This window comes from Mercenaria mercenaria, chromosome 7 (genome assembly GCF_021730395.1).
Source record: "Mercenaria mercenaria strain notata chromosome 7, MADL_Memer_1, whole genome shotgun sequence".
NCBI classification, from domain to species: domain Eukaryota; kingdom Metazoa; phylum Mollusca; class Bivalvia; order Venerida; family Veneridae; genus Mercenaria; species Mercenaria mercenaria.
Window position 1 is genome coordinate 80,089,698 of NC_069367.1, and position 26,164 is coordinate 80,115,861.

The 26,164-nt window shown below is 34.0% G+C and overlaps 4 protein-coding genes and 1 long non-coding RNA gene across 13 annotated transcripts in view; 4 read left to right on the forward strand and 1 right to left on the reverse strand.

Annotated features, from left to right (window-relative positions):
• Positions 1 to 6,412: 6,412 nt before the first annotated feature.
• Positions 6,413 to 18,098, reverse strand: LOC123553847 (uncharacterized). The gene is made up of 2 exons (XR_008371856.1): positions 18,022 to 18,098; positions 6,413 to 6,673 (listed from the first exon to the last, which is right to left on the reverse strand). It is a non-coding gene; the product is annotated as an uncharacterized LOC123553847 (long non-coding RNA).
• LOC123553840 (uncharacterized) lies at positions 6,478 to 10,962 on the forward strand. 2 transcript variants are annotated; one of them, XM_045343518.2, is made up of 7 exons: positions 6,478 to 6,900; positions 7,295 to 7,397; positions 7,942 to 7,964; positions 8,314 to 8,407; positions 8,695 to 8,763; positions 9,845 to 9,966; positions 10,405 to 10,962. In XM_045343518.2, exons 1-7 carry the CDS (start codon positions 6,478 to 6,480, stop codon positions 10,687 to 10,689), a joined length of 1,119 nt encoding a protein of 372 aa, XP_045199453.2. In that variant the 3' UTR covers positions 10,690 to 10,962. The 2 variants fall into 2 exon arrangements, with proteins under 2 accessions (XP_045199453.2, XP_045199454.2); XM_045343519.2 differs by lacking the exon at positions 8,695 to 8,763.
• Positions 13,194 to 16,964, forward strand: LOC123553841 (uncharacterized). The gene is made up of 6 exons (XM_045343520.2): positions 13,194 to 14,069; positions 14,292 to 14,394; positions 14,835 to 14,881; positions 15,111 to 15,204; positions 15,606 to 15,727; positions 16,450 to 16,964. The coding sequence occupies exons 1-6, from the start codon at positions 13,614 to 13,616 to the stop codon at positions 16,717 to 16,719; spliced, it is 1,092 nt and encodes a 363-aa protein (XP_045199455.2). The 5' UTR covers positions 13,194 to 13,613; the 3' UTR covers positions 16,720 to 16,964.
• Positions 17,140 to 22,339, forward strand: LOC123553842 (uncharacterized). Of its 2 annotated transcripts, none has more exons than XM_045343525.2 (6): positions 17,140 to 18,500; positions 19,089 to 19,184; positions 20,029 to 20,110; positions 20,359 to 20,424; positions 20,822 to 20,965; positions 21,806 to 22,011. In XM_045343525.2, the coding sequence occupies exons 1-6, from the start codon at positions 18,231 to 18,233 to the stop codon at positions 21,871 to 21,873; spliced, it is 726 nt and encodes a 241-aa protein (XP_045199460.1). In that variant the 5' UTR covers positions 17,140 to 18,230; the 3' UTR covers positions 21,874 to 22,011. The 2 variants fall into 2 exon arrangements, with proteins under 2 accessions (XP_045199460.1, XP_045199458.1); XM_045343523.2 differs by having other exon boundaries at positions 17,206 to 18,500; positions 20,822 to 20,943; positions 21,806 to 22,339.
• Positions 22,340 to 24,910: 2,571 nt separating this feature from the next.
• LOC123553845 (uncharacterized) overlaps positions 24,911 to 26,164 on the forward strand; it is a 52,881-nt gene continuing 51,627 nt past the window's right edge. For all 7 annotated transcript variants that reach the window (XR_008371848.1, XR_008371853.1, XR_008371849.1 and 4 more), the window contains exons 1-2: positions 24,911 to 25,697; positions 25,982 to 26,113. The gene's annotated coding sequence lies outside the window, so the exon portion shown is untranslated. The remainder of the gene's footprint in view (positions 25,698 to 25,981; positions 26,114 to 26,164) is intronic.

A 26,164-nucleotide genomic window follows, 5' to 3' on the forward strand; every position in this document is an offset into this window, starting at 1 on the left:
TCAAATTGATTTCGAAATATATTGATAAGTTAGATCTAGGAATTAAAGTAGGTCGATATATCAGACACTGCGCAGTTACCTGAATCTGTTCTTTGCCTTAATTGTCAATATGATATACCAGGAGCCCCAATTCTAAACATGCGTTGCCTTGTCCTACTTTCCCGTTCTGTGGTGTACTTAAGGACAAGTCTCAAGCTTATTGATAATTCCTATAATGGCATTATATGTTTTGTTCACGAGTTCAGACCATATAATGACAATGAAACATATTGAAATTAATACTTTGAGACGTTATAAGGATAATAATATGAAATGTCACTATTTTCATTGATCTGTACTCCAACACACGTTATCGAAAAAAAAAAAAAAAAAAAAAAAAAAGATGGAAAAGATTGAAAAGATTGAAACACGTGTGTCTGTTTATTTCACCTCCCTTTCACAAGAACCAAATTATGTTTGATTTACCCTTCAACACTTTCATCCTCAAGAATAATAAAAAAAATCGTACACAAAGGTAATTTATGTGAATCAATCTCATACGTCTCTTCTGAAATATGTCACTGTTGAAATAATTTGAATTCCTTTAATGTAATAATTTCGTTATATAATCCAATTGTCTGTAAAGTGTCTATTCAGTTTTATTCAAGAGGCACTGGTACTGACCAAACACTCACTATTTTTTCGGAATAACTTCGTGTTGTATATAAATCCTTGTCTAACTCCTTTAAAATGGCGACTACCGCCCACAAAAGAATGTGTTCAGATTTAGGGTTGGGTCTTTTATATACCACAAATATTTCATAGGATCTTTAAATACTTTAGGAACCCAGCTATTCTATTAATAGAATGGAAAATCCTGTAATGTACAATATAAATGCTGAGTAATGACTTCAGAATCACTACTTTTATCAGTCTAGAATAAATAACAAAGTTACCCTATTTCAGAAAATTGTTATTAGATCATATGTCTATTATTTTCTTACTTACTTTTTATAAAACTCCCATCTTCTCTAAAAACTGCACATATACTGCAGTCTCAAAAAAAGCCTAATATTGGTTGTTGTAGGTTTTAAATTTCACATCATTTTATAAAGAAATATTAGAGTATACATGTAACATTTTACTCAAACAAGCTCCAAAGAAAATCGTGTGATAATAGGATCCTTCTACATTTAGCTACGACAGCTTATCAAACATAGGTTAAGTTGAAAATGGCATATATTTGCTTTCAATCGCTTTCCCATTTCATCTGCATCCGCTCAAAGTTAAATGATAACCCAGCTATTGAGAATCTTCCCCTGAGATTAAAAGTTAAGACATAAGTTGCAGTAGAAAAGTTTGCCCACGTGAGATAGCATTAAGACATACTTTCAGAATGAAGTTGATAAAAGTTTGTATATATCTTCATAAAGAAAGTTACGAGAATAATGAATGTACCACAATAAAAATTCTGTCGAATTGTTTAAATGAATGCGTAGACCTATTTCCATTCAACAACAACAACAACAAAAATAAAGAAATCACTACACTTACCATGCATACCTGTCTTTACTTTTGAAAGCATCGTATAAAAGAACTCGCATATATATGACACAGTTTGACTAACCTACAATAACAAAGAAACTACAAAATGTAATAAAATAACCAAAATAAAATAACTGCTTCTGCTCCAAGATTAAATGCAAATATGTAACAGGTTTGGATCTGACACACAAGTTGCTAAAGTCAGACTTTGAAAACAGAGAAGCGTATTTTTCATTCAAAACATGTGGAATCCTGAACAAGATGCAGGATATCAGTAAATGAGCGATGGCGAATATCTTCTATAGACAGATAATCATTACCGAGAAGCATTAAGTAATGTGCCAAGAATTTATCATTTTGGATACAGAGTCTAGACTTTCACATTTGTTCTGTTGCAAGAAAATAAACAACAAAACATTTTAAGGAAAATATAGTATTCAAAAGGAAATGGGAGTTTTTGGATGCAATCATTTCTGCAAAAGAGTCTAAAACTGAAAATAATAACAAAAAGTCTACTCTTTTGTAAAGTACACAAAATCTGATAACTGCGGTGTTGCCGAATAAAAATCTGCGGGCAGAACTAGTTTCAAGCCAGTTCTAAACCAACAATTCCAATCTAGATTTTTTTAAAGCCAAAAAGTATTAGTCTTTGAATAATAGGATCCCAGTAATAATGGCTCCCCCCTCCACCCTCCACTCCCCACCCTCCCAAAAAACAACAACAACAAAAATAGAATTAAAACAAAATCAATCGAATTTCTTTAAAGTCATAGATATACCCGCTAGCCTCTTATCTTTCAGAGCTGTTATGGTGTTGTTCGATGGTCTTTATTGCATTTGGCCAAATTTTAGACCAGGGTAGGATCGTAGCTGGTCCAAACACCAATCTTTCTGCCTCCAGGAGTAATGAGCATCTTGTGATAGCCAAATAGATTTGGCCAAATTTTAGACCAGGGTAGGGTCGTAGCTGGTCCAAACACCAATCGTTCTGCCTCCATGAGTAATGAGCATCTTGTGATAGCCAAATAGATTTGGCCAAATTTTAGACCAAGGTAGTATCGTATCTGGTCCAAACACCAATCTTTCTGCCTCCAGGAGTAATGAGCATCTTGTGATAGCCAAATAGATTTATTCACATCTGCTATTTATAGCTACATAGACGTACACATTGACTGCTTTCAGTGATTAAAATTAAATATCAATACACATTGAACAAAGAAATTATCCCAAATATTTAACAGATTGACCTGGGCCATATTTCAAACTGCTCCCCTGCCACCTATGCAGACAATCTTAAAGAAGAAAAATATTGTATCTCTCTCTCTTAAGGGGAAAGCAAACATTTGGGTCAGGTATAAATTCGAGGAAAAGTTGTTATTTATGAACCTTATCTAATTGCAGAAAAGATGGAGAAGTTATGGAACGACCTTTGTTGTATTTGTATCGTTTCTGCTAAATTTGAACCAGAACTAACCACGGCCTTTGTGAGAATTTATCCGAAATTTGAGACAGATTTAACTTGATCAGAACCTCTTGCTAAGAAAGCCCTCTCGAAAGGAAGAGTTGCAGGTAATCCGACGGATAATCTGACTAAAGTACATCTCCTATTACGCTACGCATAGGATCTGAGAACGACCTATTCATAGCCTCGTTCTGGCGACCATTTCGCTAGCCAATCAGAACTTAACTTACAATATCTCGCAAATCTACCTGTAGCCTTGACTTTTGATATTTACAATTCTTATGTCACAATGTGTCAAATAGCCGGTTAGCTCAGTCGGTAGGCCACTTACTTTGTAAGTGAGGGGTCCCGTGTTCGAAACCTGGAATGGCTGCACATTTTTCTTACTCTTTGACATTCGAACAAGTCGTCTGATTGGTTAAAATAAAAATAGCAATACTGGAAATCCAAAATATACAGAAGACGACTGTGAATGGGTCGTTCTCAGATCTTCGTTTAGAAGATCAAGTACTTTAGTCAGATTGTCCGACGGAGAAATGTACAGAAGCCACAGACAGTAAGTTTCCACGGGAATGTTCACAAATATACTGAAAAGAAACGCTTCATTCAATCTCATTGTTCAATCTGGTTGCAGTACGGTGAGTATGCCGGCTAAGTCAAAAGGTTAATCATAATGTTGCTCGTTTGTAAAAAGTTCCTGGTGACACGTGCAACGTGAGATCGCGCGTTGACATGCTGAAAGGCCAGGCCTTGACGTTGACGGAATATAGCGACATCCACAGGACGTAATATCTGGTAGATTTGACGCCTGGCTGTGATATTACATTGGCACACGACGAGTTAGGACTTAAACATATGGTTGATGGCTGCCCAGCTCATAACTCCGCCCCACCGGAAGGATTGCGCTTTAGATCACAATTGTTAGCGTAGCGTTCACGACGTCATCTGTGGACATGGATACGTCCGTCGGCGGTCCACAAGTTGAAACGTGACTTATCGCGATGGTTGCGGGCCCAAATTGGTCACTGTGACGTAGCGTAAGAACTAGACCACGGACGGGCATGCGGAAGATAATTTCTCATTCTCTTAGCCACTTTCTCACAGTAAATCGACTTATATGCCGTCCACGGCTACCTAAAACTAAACGTGGTCACAAATCTGTCACGCAAATGGTGTTGTCGTATGTAATTGTCCTGCCGTACTGACGTTACACGCGGTCTATCCGAACGAGGTCTATCGACCAGCGTTCCCGTGTCTCTGACACATCAATCGAGACACGAAATTGCCGAACGAGACTTGTTCTTGCGTTTGCCTACATTCGAGCATGGCAAAAAATTTAGCCCTCTCTTCGAAATTTAGCCTCGGCAGTATCAAAAACTGATTAATTGTCAGAAAATCTCTGAAAATGTGGTCGCATATCAACTAACACATGTACCTGTGTAAAAGTAGCTTAATAAAACCACATGGTTGACACACACGGGCTGCACGAGGAAACCATGAGCAGGCACATGAATTTAACAATGGTCTGAATAAAATAAAATAACTAGTTTCAGTCGGTAAGAATACATTTCTGACATTGCGCAACAAGGGGAGCGGTAGTCTAGTTGTTAAGGTATCGGCCGCTCAATCCGGGGGTCGTGGGTTCGAGCCCGACTGAGGTCACGACCATGACTTCTCATATGACACCAGTACTGGTTTTTCCAGGAAGCGGACTCGAGAGAGGTTCAAAAAAGCTTTAAGCTTTCATCCGAATCGAGCTAAAACATATTAATATAAATTAATCTTAAAATATGTAACGAAAATAACACCAACTTTGGTTGAGGTGTTTCTTTATCTCGTCAGTGTAGAACCAGCGAATTAGGTATTTCAAACGAACAGGAAGAAACGCCTGTAAACTTTGTTTGATTTCCCATGTAAATTTCAGTGAGCTGGAGGTCAGTCATGTATCAAATGCAACAACAGTCAAATTAAAGAAGGAAATAGGAAAATAAATGATATATCATCATTACATAATTATAATACTATTATAAAGAACCTGTTAAAACGATTGACACTTCCACGAAATATATACTTTCCTTATGAGAAAGAACTATTATTTCATACTTATTGTCTTAAAGTTAGAAATTCAATTGTTATAGCTTGGATAATTAGCATAAATATTTTCTCTCCCGGACAGTGAAGATGATTAAGAGAAACGTTCCACTTCGAAACAGTCATCTTACAAGTTTTAGATAATAAAAATTAGGAAATGAATTAAAATTATTTTTAAATAATGTTTTACTCTTTCCGTTTGGTAGGGGTGATGTTAGGTCCGTTTATTTAAAACAAAATATTTTTGGGAGAAAATGCACGGTGTTTCGCCGGTACTTTTCAAGTTTCAGGAAGTGAAGATAAAATACCCCGATTAATTTGGAAACTGTTCTTGTTTAATTGCTCATCGAGTATTTATGACACATATTATATGGATACTCAAATAGGAATAATTCGAAACTGATCACGGCGGCATTGTAAATTTTTCTGTATAGATGATACTCAAATATCAACTCCAAACTTCTGAAAATGCTTAAACTGTGCAAGATGAAAAAGGAAGATCAAGGTGTAACATATCTTATCAAAATTTTGGTACGCAACATGCATATCATCGGTTGCAATATCTTAAATGAAAATATACAATGGGTTCTTAACTGAAGTCAATTTCCGACGAAAAGCACTTACTCTGTACTTTTGTCTAAGTTTTCAAGAAATATGGTGCTTCTCTTCAGTAGAATGTGTTAGGAAGAAAGGGGAACAATTAGGGAAAGTTGATGCAGAAATTAAAACTTATGTTGAAAGCATTCCCAACACAGTTATTTTACAAACATTTCCAGTTAATCATAATCATTTTGAAAAAGCAATAAACATTAAAAACTTATGTTAATAAAAAGTGTAGTCAATATTTGTTCTTGTATCCATATGACCTATGATTGTGACACCCAACAAAAAATTATGTGATGTTTTGTAACTGAAAACTGGAGATTTTCTGTTTCCTGTTTTAGCTACAGACAAAATGCAGTTGTATCGGCTAAGATATGCATTGTTCATTACTAGCCAACTAGGTTTTACTTCCTCCTTGGACTGTATTGGGTCATGGCTACATGATAACGTGGTTTATTTCAGTTTTTTGCCCAACCAGTTTTCTTCTTCCTAGCTTCGCACACAATCAAACAATGAAGATGATTTCAGTATAATAGCTGTTGCTAAACCACCATGAGATCAATCGATCGATTGATTAACCGATACGGGTAGCAAAACCGAATACTCATATCCGAACGGAATTTCTACAACTCATGGAAAAATACGCTTTAAGAATATATAAGGTACCATCTCAGATAATTAAAGCAAAGCAATTCCGACTGAGGAACGAGAAAGATTAAAACAAGACCTTGATATTTTCTACGAATTTGTAATCAGTTTACGTACTCCATTAAATACTGTAAATTTGATAAACAAATATGGACACTATCAAGGGTGTTTGTTTGCATGATAAAGAAAGTCTGCTAACAGAGGATTATCGTAGTCTGCCTTCGCACAAGAATCGTACCCGGAACTCAAGATGTGTAGACATATTGTACGTCGGTATTTTTTTTACCGCAGTTCTCGCCTGTATCGTTTCGTGTGTCTGTGCAATCTACTGTCACAAGGCTCTGTCTGACATAAAGAAATTACAACACGATACAGAGCATGGGATCTCAGAGGCAAGAACGACACAGTTACCGCAATTTTCTGAATGGGCATATGATATAGATACAAACTCGGATGAAAGGGAAGACTATGATTTTTTGGATGACTTGGATGAGGTTGAAATAGAGGAACTATATTCTGACGATATAGATGAAAATGAGGTTGATGAAGATGAAAATGTTGACGGGTCTGGGGTAAGTGCTAATGATAAAGACATCATATCTTTATACTAATGATACTTATATCACATACATGTTATGGTAAAAAGATAATAATAATACTATTATTATTATTATTAACGATAATAATAATAATTACGATAATAATAATAATAATAATATTAATAATAGTGATGATAACTTTTTTATTTAAATAATATCATACTGTCGTATTTACACATTGCTGCTGCAATTGCTTCGAAACTTTTAGACAGAAATTATATATGTAGTATTCATTACTTTTCTCGGTACATATGTTTAAGCAAGTGCAGTACGGTTTTATTACCACATTTTCATTATTTTCGTCGTTAATACTAAAACATTGATAAAGTTTCGAGGAATTATTTTGCTTATATTTATGAAACATCAGGATCGTGTAAGAAAGCGTCGTTCCAATGCTAAATCATGTGAAGCCAAATGTCAGAAAAGGAAAGGGAACAGACGTAACAGATGTTTAAAGAAATGTAAAACAGGTAAAGCTTTCATGGTATTTGTGATGTGAGGTTTTTTATATGACGAGTTACAAATATCAGGTGTTATTGCTAATTAACTTTCGCTAGTTTTAGATATCAGCTATTTAGTGTTACATATATACAGACTGAAATGGAGCGTTTTAGACAGGAGACTGGAAGTAAACCTGTTTCCAGTAAATATTCAACTTCATGAAACTTAAGGCTTATTAATATATTACCTTTTTAACATGTTTTAAGTGACTTATGAAATCGCATGATGAAATTTATCTTGTCGTTTTACAATGAAACATATTACATGTATTTTGAAAATATCAAGTATACAACATTTGGCTGAAACACAATGAAAGACCTGAGATAGATAGATAGATAGATGAAAGTATTTCATCTGATGTTCACTCTGTGAAAGATATTTCGATCTTGCACTGAAACAAATAATCACATATCCCCCGTCTATTGATTAAAATAATCATATTTATCAACTTATGTTGCACGTTTATTCACTCATATTTATTCTATGAAATGCAGTATATGTTATTCTTTTCAGGAGGTAGACAGACTAAACAAGCGGTATGTACTATTAAATCTAGATCGCAAAATCGAGGTATTGTTTCAATACATAGTACATTGTCACTTTAGAAGTGAATGCAACTTATACTGTAACTACAGGCTTTAGTGTCAATAAATTTACTAATGCCTCTCACGATAATATCAATTCCTCAGCTCGCCATACACCCATGACTGCGTTAAAAAGTATTCCATGTAATTTAAGCAAATAATTGAGAAAATATATTTTTGCTAGCTCAAATATATACTTGCGAAGGCCATTGCCTGTCAAATATTTTCTAATTAGCAAAAGCTTCATATAACGCACACAAATGAACAAATGAAATAATTCTACTGGAAACTTTAATTACAGATTAATCTACCAGCAGCTCAGTTTGAAGTGAAATTTACAGACGAAGAGATTAAGGACACAGTTAAAGCTGAATTTAACTCATACGTCAACACAGGTACTTCGAAATTTTGAATTGGTTTCAAAAGGCCTGTCTTCTCCATATCATATAAACGTTTATAATATTTATTGTAGTAATCATTTTTCTGAAAAGTTCGAGCTAACTATTAGTTGCTGTAATTGCAATAGTCATATCGTTAGCCGAGTGTGATTAGCATAATTGACACGTTATCAGATGGTATGTAGACGAACATATTTTTATAAATTATACCTAAAATCAGTGTGGAATCAAATATTGTCTATTATGATTTTGCGGAGAAATTTCACTTCAGTTTCATATTACAGGCACGTGCAGTATTATAAAGGGACTTGATGGAAAGCTTTGTTTGAATAGAACATATGTTCCAGAGAAAAGTACATATACATTCTCATGTGTAAATGTGTCACTATTTCTTTCGCAGCTTCATATAATAGATTTATTTGGAAATGGTGGCTTCTATTTTTCTGTTATTTAATTTATTTGGAAATGGTGGCTTCTGTTTTTCTGTTATTTAATGTTCTTCTTTCATCTTTACTGTTTCCAGGCCTAAAAATACGAACTTGTATGCGATCTATGCCAAGTCATGAAAAAGATTCAAATATATTCTATAATCTTCTTCTTGCATGTTGATTGTTAAAATGAGTTTTGAATGTGATGTTCCTTGCCATTACTTGAAAAAAAATAATAAAAAAATTCAGAAAGAATTACGATATATGTCACTATTTAGTATGATAATGCTTTCATAGATTATCCCAGTTATCAGGATTGAACTTTTTTCATATCTTTACGCATATATACTTGATGCATGTTTGTTATAACTCTTTCTGTTTAATACAACGTTGATAAAACATTTTTTAATATGTAAATGGAAATAAGATTTTGTTAGAAATTTTGGAAACTAAATTTTCTGCAGAACAATTTTAATATCAAACATTTTTCCACTGTGTGAAAATAAAATAAAGGAAATAAATAATACTGTTGATACTAAACAATTTTTGAAAACGATCAAAGCATAATATCTTTTAAAAATGTAGATAACTATAATTATGTATTTTACAGAGAAAATATTCTTCTAACAGTCTTTATTTTATGAACATACTTGCACTTTATACAGTTAATTTAGGTTATTTTTAACCAAAACATGTTTTTGTCGTATTGAGCGACCTGTGCAGTTTCTACTTTTTCTATTTTATCCAAAATTGACGAGAATATAATGAGCTGCACCATAAGAAAACCAACATAGTACAATTGCGACCATCAAGACCAACCTGCGCATCTGCGCAGTCAGGTCAGGACCCATGCTGTTCGCTTTTAAAACCTATTGCAATTAGAGAACCGTTGATGAACAGCATGAATCCTGACCAGACTGCACGGATGCACAGGCTGGTCTTGATCCATGCTGGTCGCAAGTGCACTATGTTGGTTCTCTCATTTGGTTTCTTATTGTTTTTCCAGAGGATGTTCCGCTTAAAATATTCAAGGCTGCTAACTGGGTTGACGAAAGAAAATCACCTGTGAAATTCAACAATTCAATTGCCAAAGCAAAATCCGCAGGCATCTATCTTGTCTATGCCCAGGTAATACGAGGTTTTCAATTTACAGAACTTTTTTGTCGCTACCAATAACTTACATATCTTGGGATAACTTCGTAAGTCACAGTAGCTTATAGTAAGTTACACTCATATGGACAATTTGAAAAACACCTAGGTAAGAAATTATTTGATAGAAGCATAAATAATTGACTTTCAAATTAGCCAGCGCAGGCTTAGCGTTGTCTTCCTAGACAGCCAGCTTAAGTATTCACGCTGTCATTGTATTTTATTCTCATCCATATGAAGTTCGATAAAGTCTAAGATATTATTAAACATAAATTATATTTTATATCTATTTCATTTTCATCCAAACGAGGTTCTATACAACACTATTTTATTTCCTTTTCATTCTGATCAATCTGGGATTTAACGAAACGGATCTTTGTTGCAAGTTTGCTAAATACTACATGTTTGTTTTTCCAGGCATATATAGGAGGAAAAGAACCTGAAAAGGCGGTTGTAGTTGTGCAAAAGCGTGGCGGTAAAGACCTCAACGCATTTTCGTGTCGAACAGGCGTTCACCCAGACCATTATGACAGTATGTCCAGCCAGCTTCAGACATGTTCAGTTCTTAGTCTTATGAATGTAGAGGAGGGAGATACTATTGAAATTCAGAGAAGTGCTACAACGTCACAAATAATACTGGACAAAGACAAGACGTATTTCGGTATTGTACAACTCAGTGGGAGCAAGAAAACGAGGAACTGAAACTTATATTCATTGACAACTTAGGGCACTGTTACATTTAGAGATTATTTTGCATTTAGGTGTTTTGATATTAAGGTATCAAGCTACGTTGGAGTATATGTTATCATATGTCAAATAGCAGTATCATTTTACAAACATTAACAACTGTACATACAATCTTTATAGGAATTTTAGGTATACATTGTGATTGATCTTGCCACTTTGTTATACAAATTCATATATGATGTCAACAGAAAAAAGCAATACCAAGTCTTTCAAAAATAAATCACCTTATAAATAGTTATTGTTTTGTTTTACCCACACCCTTAAGTTATCTGGTTTGATTTATAAAATTGTGGAAAATCACAGGTCGTCCAACACGACATAAATGAAGATATTGCAAGATCGGTTAGATACAGCCTGCTCATAAACGGTAGAGGAAATGCAAGCTAACGTCCACGCCCTCTAGTCCCAGGTTGAGCAGAACTCAACTTTTACAAATTTTACAAGTATCGAAATAAAATTTTAGGAACACTAGCACTTGTATTCATAACGATATGCACATGGCACATTAAATGATACACAGAGTGCAATTCCACGAAAAGCGGCGTATGTTCTGCATTAAAAAAATGGTTTGCCCTGAACGAGAAAACTATGGACAACTAAAGAGATTGGAATTTAGTGAGGGGATCTGAGGTTATGGGGCTTGCATATTACTTAAACTGCCAAAAGATAAAATTAAGAAGCAGGCAGAATATCAAAGAGGTTATTAACCTTTAGCATACTGCCGGCCAGTACTTCTGCCTTTGCGACCAGTACAGATCCGTGCAGACTGATCATGGTACTCAAATAATAAATGGTATTGCCCAAATTGAATGTTGGACCAGTCCATTTTAGAAACGTAGCAGGCTAAATGTTAAACATTATAGCAGAAGTACTGGAACTATCCAAACCGAAATATTCAAGCTGGAAATGAAAATTAAATAGTACACAAGTAAAACATAAATGTTTTACTGAACGGTCTTAAGATATCGAAATATAACAGCTCTGACTGAAAGTACGGGGAGACATTTTATGTTTGCAATACATCACTAAAAATAGCTACTGTGATAATAGATTGAAAGAGTTTATAAAAATATAGGTCTCCCAATACGAGCACGGTTCGATTGAGCTTGTTCACGGCCGGTAGTGGAAAAACAAGCTACCGTCCACGCCCTCTAGCTCCGGGATGAACTGGATTCAATATTTTTATAAATTATGTTAGTTACAAGTACCAAAATGAAATTCAGACACCCGCAAGTGTAGTGATAAAAACTTCAATGATACACAGAGTGCAATTATGTGGAAAGCGGCGGATGGCTCCCAGTTTAAAGTTTGCCCTTGACTAGAAAACAATGGTTAAAACATTTTTCTTGAGGGGGGGCCAGTAAAGGTTCTAAACGTTGTGTCATAAAGACCTCTTGGCCTGAAAAAATGTTCAGAGGTGTCTATAAAGCAGACTTTACATTGAGTGAAATATGCATGAAGGGATCTTTATAATCAAGCAGTGAATTTTCTATTTTTTCCGATAATTGAACTTCCTGTACTCGTGAATAGATGTTGCAGCATTATTTTCGATCAACTTTTTTAAACCAGTAAGCGTAACTTATAACTTCTAGTATTTTTGAAACATCACAGGCGAGAGGTATATTTGATTTATAACTTGACAGAATGTGTTAATACAAAACTAAAAACTAGAGGATATTTAACATTTATATTTATGACTGACATACACTGAGCAAATTATTTGGGTATTTAAAGTACTCAATTCCGTGTTTTCTTTAATGCCGTGTGGCGGCTGTAAAAAGTCTCCCCGTACTTGGATTCAGTGTTGTTATATTTTCTGGTCCTTTGGGATCATGGAGTCCATTCAACATACGTGTAATAGAGTTCCGCTTAAGCCGCTTAGGTGGCGTGAGAGGTGTTGCACATTTCATTACCTCTCATGAACAGACTCAGTCAAACCGAGTATGCTATTATTCTTTTTGATTGCATTTTGTGCTTCCAAAGGATCTTTTTACAGATTTTATTAAACAAACAAACCTACCTAACAGTGTATTTATCTCCGATAAACCTCAGCTAAGAGTACATGTTCTAACTATTTAGTATAAATTGAATAAAAATGGTGCAGAGAAAAAATAGGCATAAGTAGATATTGTCAGGCCAGTGACAACCATTTTAATAGCTTTATTATATATGCTTACATTGCGCAATTTGCAAAGAAAAGGGCACAGATGCTGTAAAATTTTTAACATAATTACTTTTGTGCACGGATGACAGTGAAAATACGGTAATCCCCATCAAACTCTTAGATCTTCACACATATAAATATATATTCATACGAAAATCTATAACAGTCATTGCAGTTTTCATCGGAGATTACAAAATGGAAAATAACATTAATTTAAATAATAACTTCCACTGACTAAATCATTATTTTGCTGTATCCCAATTAAACGTTACATGGATTAACTTCCTTCTACGTGAGCAAATAGTAAGATAGTATTAAACTTTTATCAATTAGGTCAATATTTATAATAGTTGGCCTGATCTACTTTCGCACGAAAATGGAAATAAACTAATACATAGGCTTAGGTTAGTACTAGAAACTTACACGAAGTGTAGTAATAGACACATCATTACTTCGAAAACTAACTAAAAATGTTTCTGTTCGAAGTTCACCGTATTCCCAGAGAAAAGCTAGTCATACACATGTCATAGTTGTTAAAAGAATTGTGGAGAAAGTTACGAAAGTACACTTAGAAACGATTATATAAATACGCCCAAATCGGATAATATCAAAATAAGCAAGTTTAATGTGTGCATTAAAACGTAGTTTGCATACGCTGTTGTTTACCCCTGTTTATCATAGTACTATTTTAAGATAGTAAATTTGGCAAACAAATATGGATATTACGGGTATTTTGAGACATGATAAAGAAAGGATTTTAAACGAGGACTGTACACACATTCATGAACCGCACAATAATTCCACAATTAGAGTAAAAAGAGTGGATTTGTGTTCCTTGACCTGTGCAATAATCAGCACTCTGGCATGTATTTTTGCATGCTTATGTGTTATTTACTGTCACATAGTCTTGGAGGAAATAAGGGCAAATCATCTTAACATAGAAAAATTTAGAATCTCAGCGTCTAGGGCCAATATTAAAGCGGGAGTATCTAATGACAACAGTAAGTTAGTGGATTACAACAGTGCAGGCAACAATGCATTTGGTGATTCTGACACTGATGTATACGAAACTGAAGATTTTGAAGACGATAAGAATAATATTGCTCAGCTCGACAGTAGTCTGGATCTAACTGCTGGTTTATCAAGTGAAACTTTCCATTTTGGTGAAAAGGTAAAACTCTTAAAGGTGTTTGACTATTACCGTATTTAACTCGTTGTAACTTTTTAAACAGTTAATAAGTCAATTAGATATTTAATTGAATATAATTAAAACAAAGCCCAGATAGCTGTAATTTGTACAAACTTTTCTTACGTCGGAGACATCTTAAATGTACTGCTTATTTTTCTGATCAAACAGTATACAAATAAAAAAAAAAGTATTATTACCTTTTAGAAGGAACAAAGGGTGAGGCGGGGTACGAAGGAAGACATAAAAGCATGTAGGAAGAAGTGCAAGGGGACAGGTCGAGAAAAGAGAAAATGCAAGAGGGCTTGCAGTGAGTATAGCAAATTCTTAACTGGTCCTAGGCTGTCGTTCAAATTTGTTCTCCGATAAAAATATCGCAAAGTATATAAATATTTTATGTCATTTCCTTAAAGAAAATGAGAACACCTTATCAAAATAAATACTAAGATGTGTACACGAAATGTTTCGTTTTCGCCACTTATAATCTATGTAATATGCAAATGGTTATAAACTGTAATAGTGAATCAATATTTCAAACAATGAACATGAAATCCTTAATAGAAGAGTCACGTGATACTACTAAAACGAAAGCAACAACACATTACAGACAATGGCATTAAATTGTATAGCTACATAAAGTACTTATCATGAAGGACATCTGACAAGTAAATTGATATTCTAAAAGACCTTTCAGATGTACACTAGGTAGGTATTATTATTTTTAGTATAGTTTTCTTTTTTATACTTCAGGAAAAAATGCACCAACGAATGTTCAAGGGATCAACATCAATTCACAAGTAAGTATAATTAAGTGCTCGCTTCCTGAATAAATATATGATCCAATGACATACGGTCATACTTGTAACAAATACTTTCACACTGTCCTAATATCCAATAAGATACTTTCTTGACAAGAACAATTGTTTCTATTATTTGAAATAAAAGAAAACAAACGAAGCTAAATATAAAGTACAAGTATCAAAATTTCTTCAGTCAACCAACATCCTTTCTTTTCCTTCTTTTCAGATAAATCTGCCTGCTGCACACTTTGAGGCCAATATGAGAGATGAGCAAACGCAGATACTAGCGGACACACGGTATAATCAGGTCAAGAAAGAAGGTATACGATACATACAGTTTGTATTTTCTGAATTCACTGTCTTAAAACTGTCACTCATTTAATTTTCTTCCCAACTTTATGTATGAATGTGTTGTAGATTCAATTTCATTATAAAAATTCACTTGCGACACTAAACACACGCACGCACACACAAAAACACACATTGTTCTGTTTTCATATACAGCATTAATATCTTAAATAAAAATCTTCAAATAATATTATGAACATCCTAATACATGTAATATTTTAATGTACCGTGCAAATACATTTGTGACAAACATGTAAGTTTGCATCTATTAATTTAGAATATCAGCGAAACAAAACATTTGTTCTTGTGAAGTCATTGACGACGAACAAGAAATTCTAAACAGATTCTACACAATTTACGCTCACATTTCCAGATGAAGGACCTTTACAGATATTTAAACAAGCTGACTGGGTAAAGGATTCCTCCCCGGTATATTTTAGCAACGATTCTGTTGCTACGACTAAATCTTCAGGGATATTTCTCGTATACGCTCAGGTAATGTTTTCTTTTATATCACTGCCTAACTGCCATACCATTGAAACGAATATAAGTGCTTTTCGTGCACTGCTCCAAAGCTTTGGAACTCCCTTCCCGTAAAGATCAGGGAAGCTGACACGCTAGTTGCTTTCAAAAGCCTGCTAAAAACCCATTTCTGTGTATAATATTTTATTAACTGACCGATACATTGATGCTCTTTTTTTCTTCATCATAAAACAGCGTAGAACAGTATTTTATCACAAGGTCACTTTTAAATATGTATGTATGTTCATCTTGTTTAATCTATACGTTTTACATTCATGATTTTTGTTAATGTGGAATGCATTATTTTTTGTATGCGTATTTGTTTTAGTTTTGCAATTTATTCTATAAAGCACTTTGAACGTGTACATGTGCATGAAAAGAGTGCTATATAAATGTGGTATAATAAATAAATATATATAATTGTAACATACGTACAATTAAAGTTATTTCTGTCATGTGAGCTCTTATAGTTTTTCTTTGTTAAACTTTTCAAAGTTTGAAAGCAAGTTGGTTATAACATGTACATTTTATCTTTAATTTGTATCTTTTTAGAATAATTGCAACTGATGATGTGCTATAATAAGAAAACCCTTATTCAAGAAAATAATGCGTCTATTCTGACGGCGCAGTACTGTAGAATTCTTGAGATTTAATTAAAGAGATTTGTCAACTGTTCTATTTTCTTCTGGTAACAGGCGTACATAGGAGGAGTGGAACCGGAAAAGTCAATCATTGTGGTACAACAAAGGGACGGGAAAGAGGTAAACGCCCTCTCCTGCGACAATGGTGTTAACTCGGGTCATGCTTCGGAACAAATGCAAACATGTTCTGTGTTCGGATTAATGAAATTAGAAAAGGGTGATACAATAGAAATCCAAAGAAGTGAGGCTACAGTAGGAATAAATCTAGATGTAGATAAAACCTTTTTTGGTCTAGTCCAGCTCAGCGGCATTGCAGTGAAATAATAAGAGATGTAGATGATGATGTCGATAAATGTCTCATATAAAAAAGACGCTTCTCTTTATGAGAGAACATATTTTGCACCTATATCATCTGCGGTTTTGATGAAGCTAAACCGTGCAATACATTGTAAATAACATTTTTCATATTTGTCAATAGAAGTTTATTTATTTCTAAACAAATGAAGCAAAATATATTGTTTTGTAGAGTCTTGCCTGAGTATGAAAAATACACGATGCATATATTGTTATTTTGCTTTGTTTTGCATAGTATTATTAAAATATATACAACCCTTGGGAGCAAAGAATCGAGCAAGCTAAATAATAGCAGACTAGATTTGATTAAAAAACAGGAATAAATATCAAACAGGGAATGCCACGTTCTAAAAACGCAGCCTCCCTAAAATGAAACCCACAGCACGCAGAGTCCACAATTCTAACAAACACACACACACACACACACACACACACACACACATTCAAAGCTAACACACGAGGACAAAATAAAGGAACATAGTTGGGCACCGCCTTTGAATGGTCAGTGGCAAAACACCACTGGGGAGCTTAATCTGGTGCGCACTCAACCTCACACATACCCCTATCATGTTTTAAAGTCACCGACAGGTGAATCGCTAAGTCAGCATAAAATCATTAAAGATGCAACACTAAGTTGTGATTTGAACCCGGTGAAAGACAAGAATTTTTATGTTAGTTGCCTGAACCACTATGCCATGGAAACAGCTTTGTGTTAATAGCTAGATACAGCAATTATCGCCCAGTTTTGTTTTTAGTATTTCTAGATAGCTTTACTGACCTTAACACGTAGATATTTAAAGTAGGTTCAAAACATCAGCTTAAATACTTCACGGGTACATGCACACTACTGATACTAATTATAACACATAAAATACTATGTTAAACCTGGATTATCTACGCGGCTTGTTATTATAGATATCAGTTTGCCGAAAATCATTCTGACCTAGTTACATGAAAATATAAAGAAAAATGATTCGTCTTAACAGTACTCAGTACAAGTAATAAAAAAAGGAAACAAGACTGAAAAAAAAAATAGTGTTTGAAAAGCATGAAATCCCGACAAGCAAAATAATAAAATACAATTTACTCGGTTTTATTGAACTTGTTTATGCAATTTACTTCAGTACAGATAATACAAATGTAAACAAAATGGACAGTGCTTACTGTAATTAATCCTTTAAAATTGTAATGAACACAACGAAATATTAGCATTTCTCTCACAATATTTTATCCTTGTAAGGTGTTAGGACAAATATTTGAATAAATCATTACCGATTTCGTTGTAAATAAGATATACTTCGAACCGACGCATTTCGGTGTAAAACATGAAGGGGGGTTAATAAATAATCGCACTCACAAGTAAACCGATTGACTACTATACCCTACATAGTATATACTTCGTTTAAGCTACGTTATCCATTTGGTTCGTTAGTTATTATATGCATAGCCATTTAAGTGCATTTTCGTAGAAAAATTTAAAAATGTGTTGCAAAAATTCCTGGAAAACTGCTGGAGATTTAGGTGAATTCAATGCAGAATGTACTTGTTATAAATGGTTTCGACGCACATGCGGACTGTTTTTTCTAGTTTGTTTTATTGCAGTTGCTTGTTGTGTCTATTGTACATTTGTTCTTCTTACTATCCGGGAAATAGGCAATTCCTGCAGAAATAATCAACATAAAATCCATATCAACAATGAAAAGATAGTACAGCAAGGCATCACAGAAAATGAAAAGGACATTCAATCTCAGGTTTGTTTGTTTAATCACCAACAGCGGTTTTTTTAGAATTTCTTGTTCGTCGTCAATGACTTCACAAGAACATTAATGTTTTATTTATTGCATAACTATATGTTTTCACCGCAGCATATTGCGCTTTTGAAAGGCTTGCATAACACTTTCTTTACCTTACTTTTACTTCCTTGTATGAACAATATAAACGGCTTCAATTGAATCAGTTAGGAAATTTAGATCATCAAATCTGGATCATCAAGACAGATCAGCCTGACTGTTATCTTAAAGCGACTCATGTAGATTTGTTCAGGTTCGAATGAAATGCTCACGTTAATGACAACAATTGCTTTTCAAAAGTTCTTAGTAGTTAAACAAGTCTCTTGTTAAACAATGCATAATCATATTCTACATAAATAGTTGATATTTTGATTTTTACTTCTTGCTTTTCAGTTTCACTTTCAGGTAGTATATTTTATTTAATAAAGGTCCTGATGAAACCATGTTAAAAGCTTGCCTGCTTATGCTATACTCAAAATCTATGAATTACAATAAAACACTTGTTTCTTAGCAGTAAATCTGAAACAGTCATTATTTACTATTCTTCAGATCTATAATCAAGTGAATATCACAAGCGACATGCATGTTTATACCGCCAGATTCAAACGGGCCAAAGAACGCAAGAAGAAATGCAAATGTCCAAAGGTATGAATAAAGCACAAGTGGTTCATATATTCTTAATGTCGGCTACAATATATATAATATGTGTTATCTATATATCGTTCATCTGAAATGCATAAATGGTTGATATATTTACTTGATTATTTGGATCTATCTGCAGTGTTGATTGTTTTTGCTACATAATAATAAGATAAATAGAACAGGTGTTATCCGTCTACAATATAGGTGACACCGGTCTTTGTAGTTTACCATGCATGTATTAAATAATATCATTTACGCAGCGTAAACATTTGTTTGCACGAGATATAGTACATTGCACTGTGACAAATACTTATTATCATTTATAAATATTGTTAATTTCGATGTAACTATAAGCTAACGTGTGAAAGTCAAAACGATTGACAAAGTAAAGACAACAAGCACAGAATTATTGTCCTCACTCCACAGCCGCCTACTATTTAAAAGCAACCATTTAGTTTGGATACACGTCATATTTTATTAGCTATGACTTTGTTGTTTACACCCAACCCCCGTATCCCCGTATATACATAATTATTGAAATAATGGACTTGTCAAGTGGAGTATCAACATACAATGCAAAACTACATCATTATACTTTGCTATCTATATTACATACTGACTTCTAACCCCGGAACGTCACTATTTTTCATATCGGGTGCATGACGTCATTGGTGGTGCCCGGTTTATGTGTGTTGGCAACAATTTTCATTTTAATATGGCTAAAGAACATGTATATTTTGTGTTATAGTTACACGTTTCTGAAACATACGTATGCCTGGCGAGATTGTATAAAAATGTGCATATCTTAATTCTTTCTCTTTTTATTGTAACTTGTTAATTTTGGCAGATGTTGGCTGGACATTATGAGCAAAAAACAAAGCCTGAATACTTCGAAGGAATATCAGACTATACCGATACCAAACTGATCAGTAAGTAAACATATTTTTTGGACGATGCGGCTAGCATAAACATAGGATCCTAGAGTCCGCACAGGTCGCCATTTAACGTGTAGTGGACCTGTAATGAAGATCGGAAATTTCTCTGTGAGCACCTGTCGATACAACAATTAAATAACGCTTGTCTGACTCAATGTAATGTACTCATCTTCTCTCAGACTATTCCTGATTAGTATTTTACAATGCACTGAATTGAAATTGTAATACAATATCTCTTACAGAGCCGTGCCAATACATCGAGAAGTTGAAAGGCAATCTTTGCAAAGCGGGAGATTTCAAATCTGAGAGTAAGTCTAGCGTTTATGCATTGTATTAATTTGTAAGGCGTATAGGAATGCGGTAACAATGGGCTTCTGAACTGTACACGCTTTTAGAAAAGGTATAGATGTTCAAGTAACGAAATTCTCTCTTTATCTTAGTCGTGGGTAAATAAATAACCCAGACTGATCCAATTCCAGTACAGCATAATTTCAGTCGTATCTTGCTTGGGCGTGTCTCTGGATGTGTACAGTTTGAGCAATTCTTCTAGGTTTTGACCTTTACTCTTTATTTGAATATAAAGTATGTAGGGGTAATGTTGTGATTTATCATTTAGACCATATTTTATACAATCAAACCTCCTAAATTACTATGATAGACTTTTCATCAACTACGAAAATGTGATATTGATATATTTTTTTTCAGCAAAAACACTTCAAGTGTTTCAACCGACTCCATCTTTGAAAGCGAAATCAAATCCATTTAAAGGGATTGAAAATGGTAGATTTATTACAAAGAAGAAAGGCACATACCTAGTGTATGCACAGGTAGGAATATGCTCTCCAAAAGGTACCATCTTCGAGCATAAATTATAATGAAAATAGAAAAAAAAGACACTCATATAGATAGAATGTTAGACTAGCTCCTAGACTATGACATGTCTTTTTATATTTTTTTATGATTGAATGTAGTGAACTGAGCCAGTCTATATCCTATGTCCAATATCATAATAATTTCAACATCAGTCCTGTGTGAAAATCTCTAAAATAGACTGGCTTTTGTCTCTAAGAAATTGAATTCGTCAAAAAAAGGGAAAAATATAGAAATATAGTTATTATCAGTCTAGTGGCTAGTCTAATAGAATGTCATAATTACCAAGTATTGGAGCATGGTTTCCAAATGCATTTTTTGCTTCTTTGCTTTGGGTAATCAACAGAACATTAGTTATAATGACGGTCAGTTAGCCTGATCACAATTCCTGGATTCTGTTACAGTACTAACATGTTCTCCGCAAGTAACAGTCAACTTAACCACATGAATAAAGGTGGAGGACAAATGATTTCAGACGCAATATGATTAATCAATTGTCATGGAGAACATACGCCCCGCTAGCGGATCGAACTCATGACTCTGGGGTCTGTAGATCACTACTCTTCCACTTTAGCTAAGCGTACGGACAACATTGACATGTTAAGAACATTTTCTAATACTTAATTTAACTTTTAATACCATTTTATTGAAAAATTCATTTCTAGCGTACATAGATTATGTACCAAATTAATTTTGTCCGGGCGCATCTGCAGCCTTTTTTAAAATTCTGCGTGATCCTATTGCCTTCGTATTTCTTCGGACAAAACAACAACGTCTTTACATATTTTCGTTTTACAAACGGCCATTATTCTTTTCCAGGTGTCATTCTACGATTCAAAAGAATTCCAACAAATGAAGGTTATTCACTGGAAGAAAGGCAGCAATGAAATCGTACAGGAGTACGCATGCGTGAGAGGTGTGCACAACATGGACAAAAGTGTCAACAACACTTGTTCTATAACCGTTCTATATTTTCTTGATAAAGGCGACTATCTTACAGTTGATTTGTTTGAAACAGACTTGAACTTAAATTTTAAGAATAACAACACTTTCTTTGGAGCTATATTATTGAGATGACTTTATTTTCATTTCTAATGTTCTGTATAATACTTACTATCATATGTATATAAAACATCACAGTAAGAACGTGAAGAACGTGTTCTTTTCGAATATTATGCGGACAAGCGGCTCGACAGTCATTATAGTTTTATTTTATGCAAGTGTGAGTGCCTATTATAGAGTAAAGTGTACAGGTACTAGCTCCCTCTATAAAGCGTAATTCAAAATATTTAATTTACTTGTAAGTTTTATTTTGATTACATATGTAATAAAATAAAGTTGTTATGAGTACAAGTTTTCCTTTTCTAAAGTAATTCATTTACAGTTGGGATGAGACAACTGTTGACATTGAAAACTATGACATGAGTTGGAAAGCGGCTTTTATTTTTGCTGTAAAATTTCGTGCAGAATGTTTAACAAAAAGACAGTAATTTTTGTTTACATCTAAGCAAACATACCCTAGTCAAAGTACAATCATTTCCTCTATTTGGATATGAGACGCTTCTATTTTTTTATAAAATATAATTTTATAGTAATCATCTGAATGTTACAAAAAACAACGATGTAATATGTGTCCTCATTGTAATTTTCATAGCATGCATTTACAAAAGTTTAATATGTTATTACAACTATAATGAACTTTTGTTCAGGTGTTTTCCAAAATCTTTTAATGAAAAAACGACAAGAACAAACACCATTCAGTTAATATAACCCTGCATACACAGTTAATGTGTGTTATATTGGAGTTACACACGTTCGTTCGTTCGTTGGTCTGTCAGTCCACATTCGTGTCCGACCCTTTGCAAGATTATCGTAAAACTTGCATCAACTTGCATCAATTATTAACTCCATCAATACGACGTGCAGAGTACATAACCCGAGCCATTAGGTCCAAGGTTATGATCAAAAGTCTTAAAATCCCCTGCATATCTTTTAAACCGCTTCGAAGATTTTCATAAAAACTGGCATCATATATTGACTTCATCTGGACGATGCACAGAGCGCACAACCCAGGTCACTAGGTCCAAGTTCAAGATTACACTTGGTGTCAAAGATCGAATAGCAGCTAGCTAAACTTTGTATACGCTCCACATCTTCTTAACCACCGTAAATATAGCAGATTGGTTGCTTCAAACATCAAACAACAAGTAGATCTACTAGTATATTTCAATTATATGCAAAATACAAAAATGGGTAAAGAGTAGATAAAGGGGTGGGGTGTTAGGGAAAGTACAAAATATCTTGATAATAATTAGCAGGATAAGCCGCGTTCCCTACACCGCAAACCACAGTAACAACACCAAGTCAAAGTTTTACATGACGTCGAGGGAGTACTGGTTCATTTATGGTTACAACACCTTGAATAATTGTTCTTTATTCTATAAAATTGACATATTTCCAGTGGCTGCAGCACACATCAGGACCCATTTTAAATGTATGTAACTTACATTTTCGTGAAGGATATTGTCAGTGCTGAACAAAAATCAAAAGAAAAGTGGGGGCATGTTTGATGCAAGAAAAATATGTTCAGTTAAACACACAAACTGCAAAATCAGCTAAAATATGAGACCCATAATTGTAGTGTTAGTGTATGATATAAGTTTCCATAACAAATTCTGTCATGTTATTATTTCATCATGAAAATGCTACCTACATGTCAAGCATAGATCTGTCATTTGATTTCAGGGACAAATTGCACAGAAAATAAGAATTTTAGCTCTACAGAGCAAAAAAAAAAAACGAAGGACTATTTGAATTCGCCATTATTCGACTAACATTTCTTTCGCGCCATTTGCCTTTTTAGTGTCTGTATACCTTATCTATATTTTAATTGTGTCACGAGTGAAACAGGTATTCGATATTTTATTCCCTTGTATCTGAATAAAACTAGTCGCGCTTCGTGTAGCACAGAATACAATAGTGAAAAACTAGATACAGTTTCGATTAATAGGTGATACGTGTTTACACGTTTTCAACCCAAAATTTCTCTAATTACAAAATGACCTTTGTACTTTTTGATTATGCTTTGTCATAGCTTGAGCCCACGTTTTTCTTATACTAGACACATTAAAATATGGAACCCTGAGTTAATGTTACAAAACGCAATCTTTAATGTTTACAAACATGATGTTTACGAAAACGAACTGTAGTTTTATTTTGCATACAAATACCGAAATCATAATAATTATAAAGACGATACAAGTGAAAGTGCTCTTACGTCAGTAGTTATATATAAAATCTACAAGAAATGGTCAGATGTTTTATACTAAACTTGCGACCATTGTTTTATTTGAATATTACACAGCGGTTCTACACTATATTATTGTATTCCTATACCTAAACACCTTATGTCTTATGTGTAATTCACTTATTTTTAAAATGATCTTCATGGAACAAATGTTTTACAATCAAGAAACCTTATACGGTGTGGTAAACTTCAGAAATGCTCAAAAGAATGGACAGCTAAGTTCCAAAGTCGCAGCGAGCATATATGATAAAATCAGCAAGCAAATAGAATGACCTTTCGATACATCCATGTTTAAAGGATGTAAAACTCCTAAAAGATCTATTCCAGAGTTTGTTTCTGAAATTTTATTCTTAATAATTGATTTTTTTCTGACTAAATTCAAGTTTATCAGGAGATCATTTAAAAACCAAAATCAAAAATCAATCAAAATAGTATCAGACCCAGTTCAACTGAGTATTTTCATGCAAAGTAATGTAGTTTGCATCACCCATACGGCAGCCACACACCACCCCAAACTGTGAAATCTTTAATAAAAACTCCGTTTGAAACGAAGAACGCAATCAAGTTGTATCGGCAGCGTAATTTAAATTCTAATTTACTTCCTTCTTTGTAGGTAAATAACGATTTAAGAACATTGATTTATCAGAGAAATTTCTTCAGTATAATATGAATAACTATCTGGATATAAATCAACATGAAACATATTTAACATATTGTACTATCACTAGTTAATGATACAACACGACAAGTTATTATCATGTCGTAATATCATATAACAGATACAAATTTGAGTTTATGTTAACTGACAGCTAAGTAATAATATGCGAATTTACCGCTGACCTTTTTTTGGAGTTAAAGGAATTATTTATAGTGAAGTATTACGTCTGTCTATCAATTGCGGGTATATAATACATTGTATACGGAGGAGTATCAATACAAGTTTGCTTAATCTGAATTAGGTCATGCAGACATGCTTTGAATAATTTAATTTCGATTTGCGTTCTTGGAATTCGATTGTATGTACTGTATTGTATTAGATCAGGAGTAATGAAGTGTGTTCACTGTGGACGGGTGGACGGTGACCACAGGGACAAACCTTTGCAATGTACTTGTTACACCTGGTTTGTACGTACATGTGCAGTTTGTTTTGCAACACTTTTGATTGGCTTAGCATGTTGTGTATATTGTACTTACATGTTGGTCTCGATAAACAAAACAGTTACAAATCGTGTTGGATCAATTCCAAAGGAAAGACCCTTTAAAGGAGAGAGATCATTTCTAGAGGAGAAGTTAATCAAAGAGGAGAGGTCATTTAAAGAGGAGAGGTCATTTCCGAAGGCGGGATCATTTAAAGAGAGGAGTTTGGTGCAAGAGTCAGAGTTTCGTGATGTTACAGCAGATCAGGCGAGTATTGCAACATTAAACTTGGTATTACTAGTTAAAATATATACCATGTATTACTATCATTTGCACAGAGGAGCGGCAGATCAAATGCTCTTTTCTGGCAAGATTGATATATTTGTTGCCTATAGGTTGTTTCTATAGATAGTTAAATGTACTACTAAATTTTTCTAACTGGAAATAAAATATTCAACTTAGTAGAGAGGTGTTTTCTCTCCAGAGATGTCATAATTTGAGGGCGCTAGAGTTGCAATATCGTATTCCTATAGTTAAAACATTTTCTTCAGAAAACAAAGACAGTTGCCATGTCGTTTGCAAATATAAATAGAATAAGGAGAAAAAGAAATGACCAGGAAGTAAAGAAAAAGAAGGGCAAAAAAAGAAAAGGCAAAGGTGACAAGGGCAAGAAAAAGCGAAAGGTATGAGTGTTACAGTGTTCAGTGTTGTTATATTTTCTGGTCTTTTGGGAT

What these genes read in the sequence shown, in the direction of transcription:
- LOC123553840 (XM_045343518.2), top strand. Translation starts at nt 6,478, where the DNA reads ATGGACACTATCAAGGGTGTTTGTTTGCATGATAAAGAAAGTCTGCTA. An exon ending in TTTAAAGAAATGTAAAACAG is followed by an intron (nt 7,398 to 7,941) that starts GTAAAGCTTTCA and finishes TATTCTTTTCAG; the next exon opens with GAGGTAGACAGACTAAACAA. An exon ending in TAACTCATACGTCAACACAG is followed by an intron (nt 8,408 to 8,694) that starts GTACTTCGAAAT and finishes TTCATATTACAG; the next exon opens with GCACGTGCAGTATTATAAAG.
- LOC123553841 (XM_045343520.2), top strand. Translation starts at nt 13,614, where the DNA reads ATGGATATTACGGGTATTTTGAGACATGATAAAGAAAGGATTTTAAAC. An exon ending in AAAATGCAAGAGGGCTTGCA is followed by an intron (nt 14,395 to 14,834) that starts GTGAGTATAGCA and finishes TTTATACTTCAG; the next exon opens with GAAAAAATGCACCAACGAAT. An exon ending in TAATCAGGTCAAGAAAGAAG is followed by an intron (nt 15,205 to 15,605) that starts GTATACGATACA and finishes TCACATTTCCAG; the next exon opens with ATGAAGGACCTTTACAGATA.
- LOC123553842 (XM_045343523.2), top strand. Translation starts at nt 18,231, where the DNA reads ATGTGTTGCAAAAATTCCTGGAAAACTGCTGGAGATTTAGGTGAATTC. An exon ending in AGAAATGCAAATGTCCAAAG is followed by an intron (nt 19,185 to 20,028) that starts GTATGAATAAAG and finishes TAATTTTGGCAG; the next exon opens with ATGTTGGCTGGACATTATGA. An exon ending in TACCGATACCAAACTGATCA is followed by an intron (nt 20,111 to 20,358) that starts GTAAGTAAACAT and finishes TATCTCTTACAG; the next exon opens with AGCCGTGCCAATACATCGAG.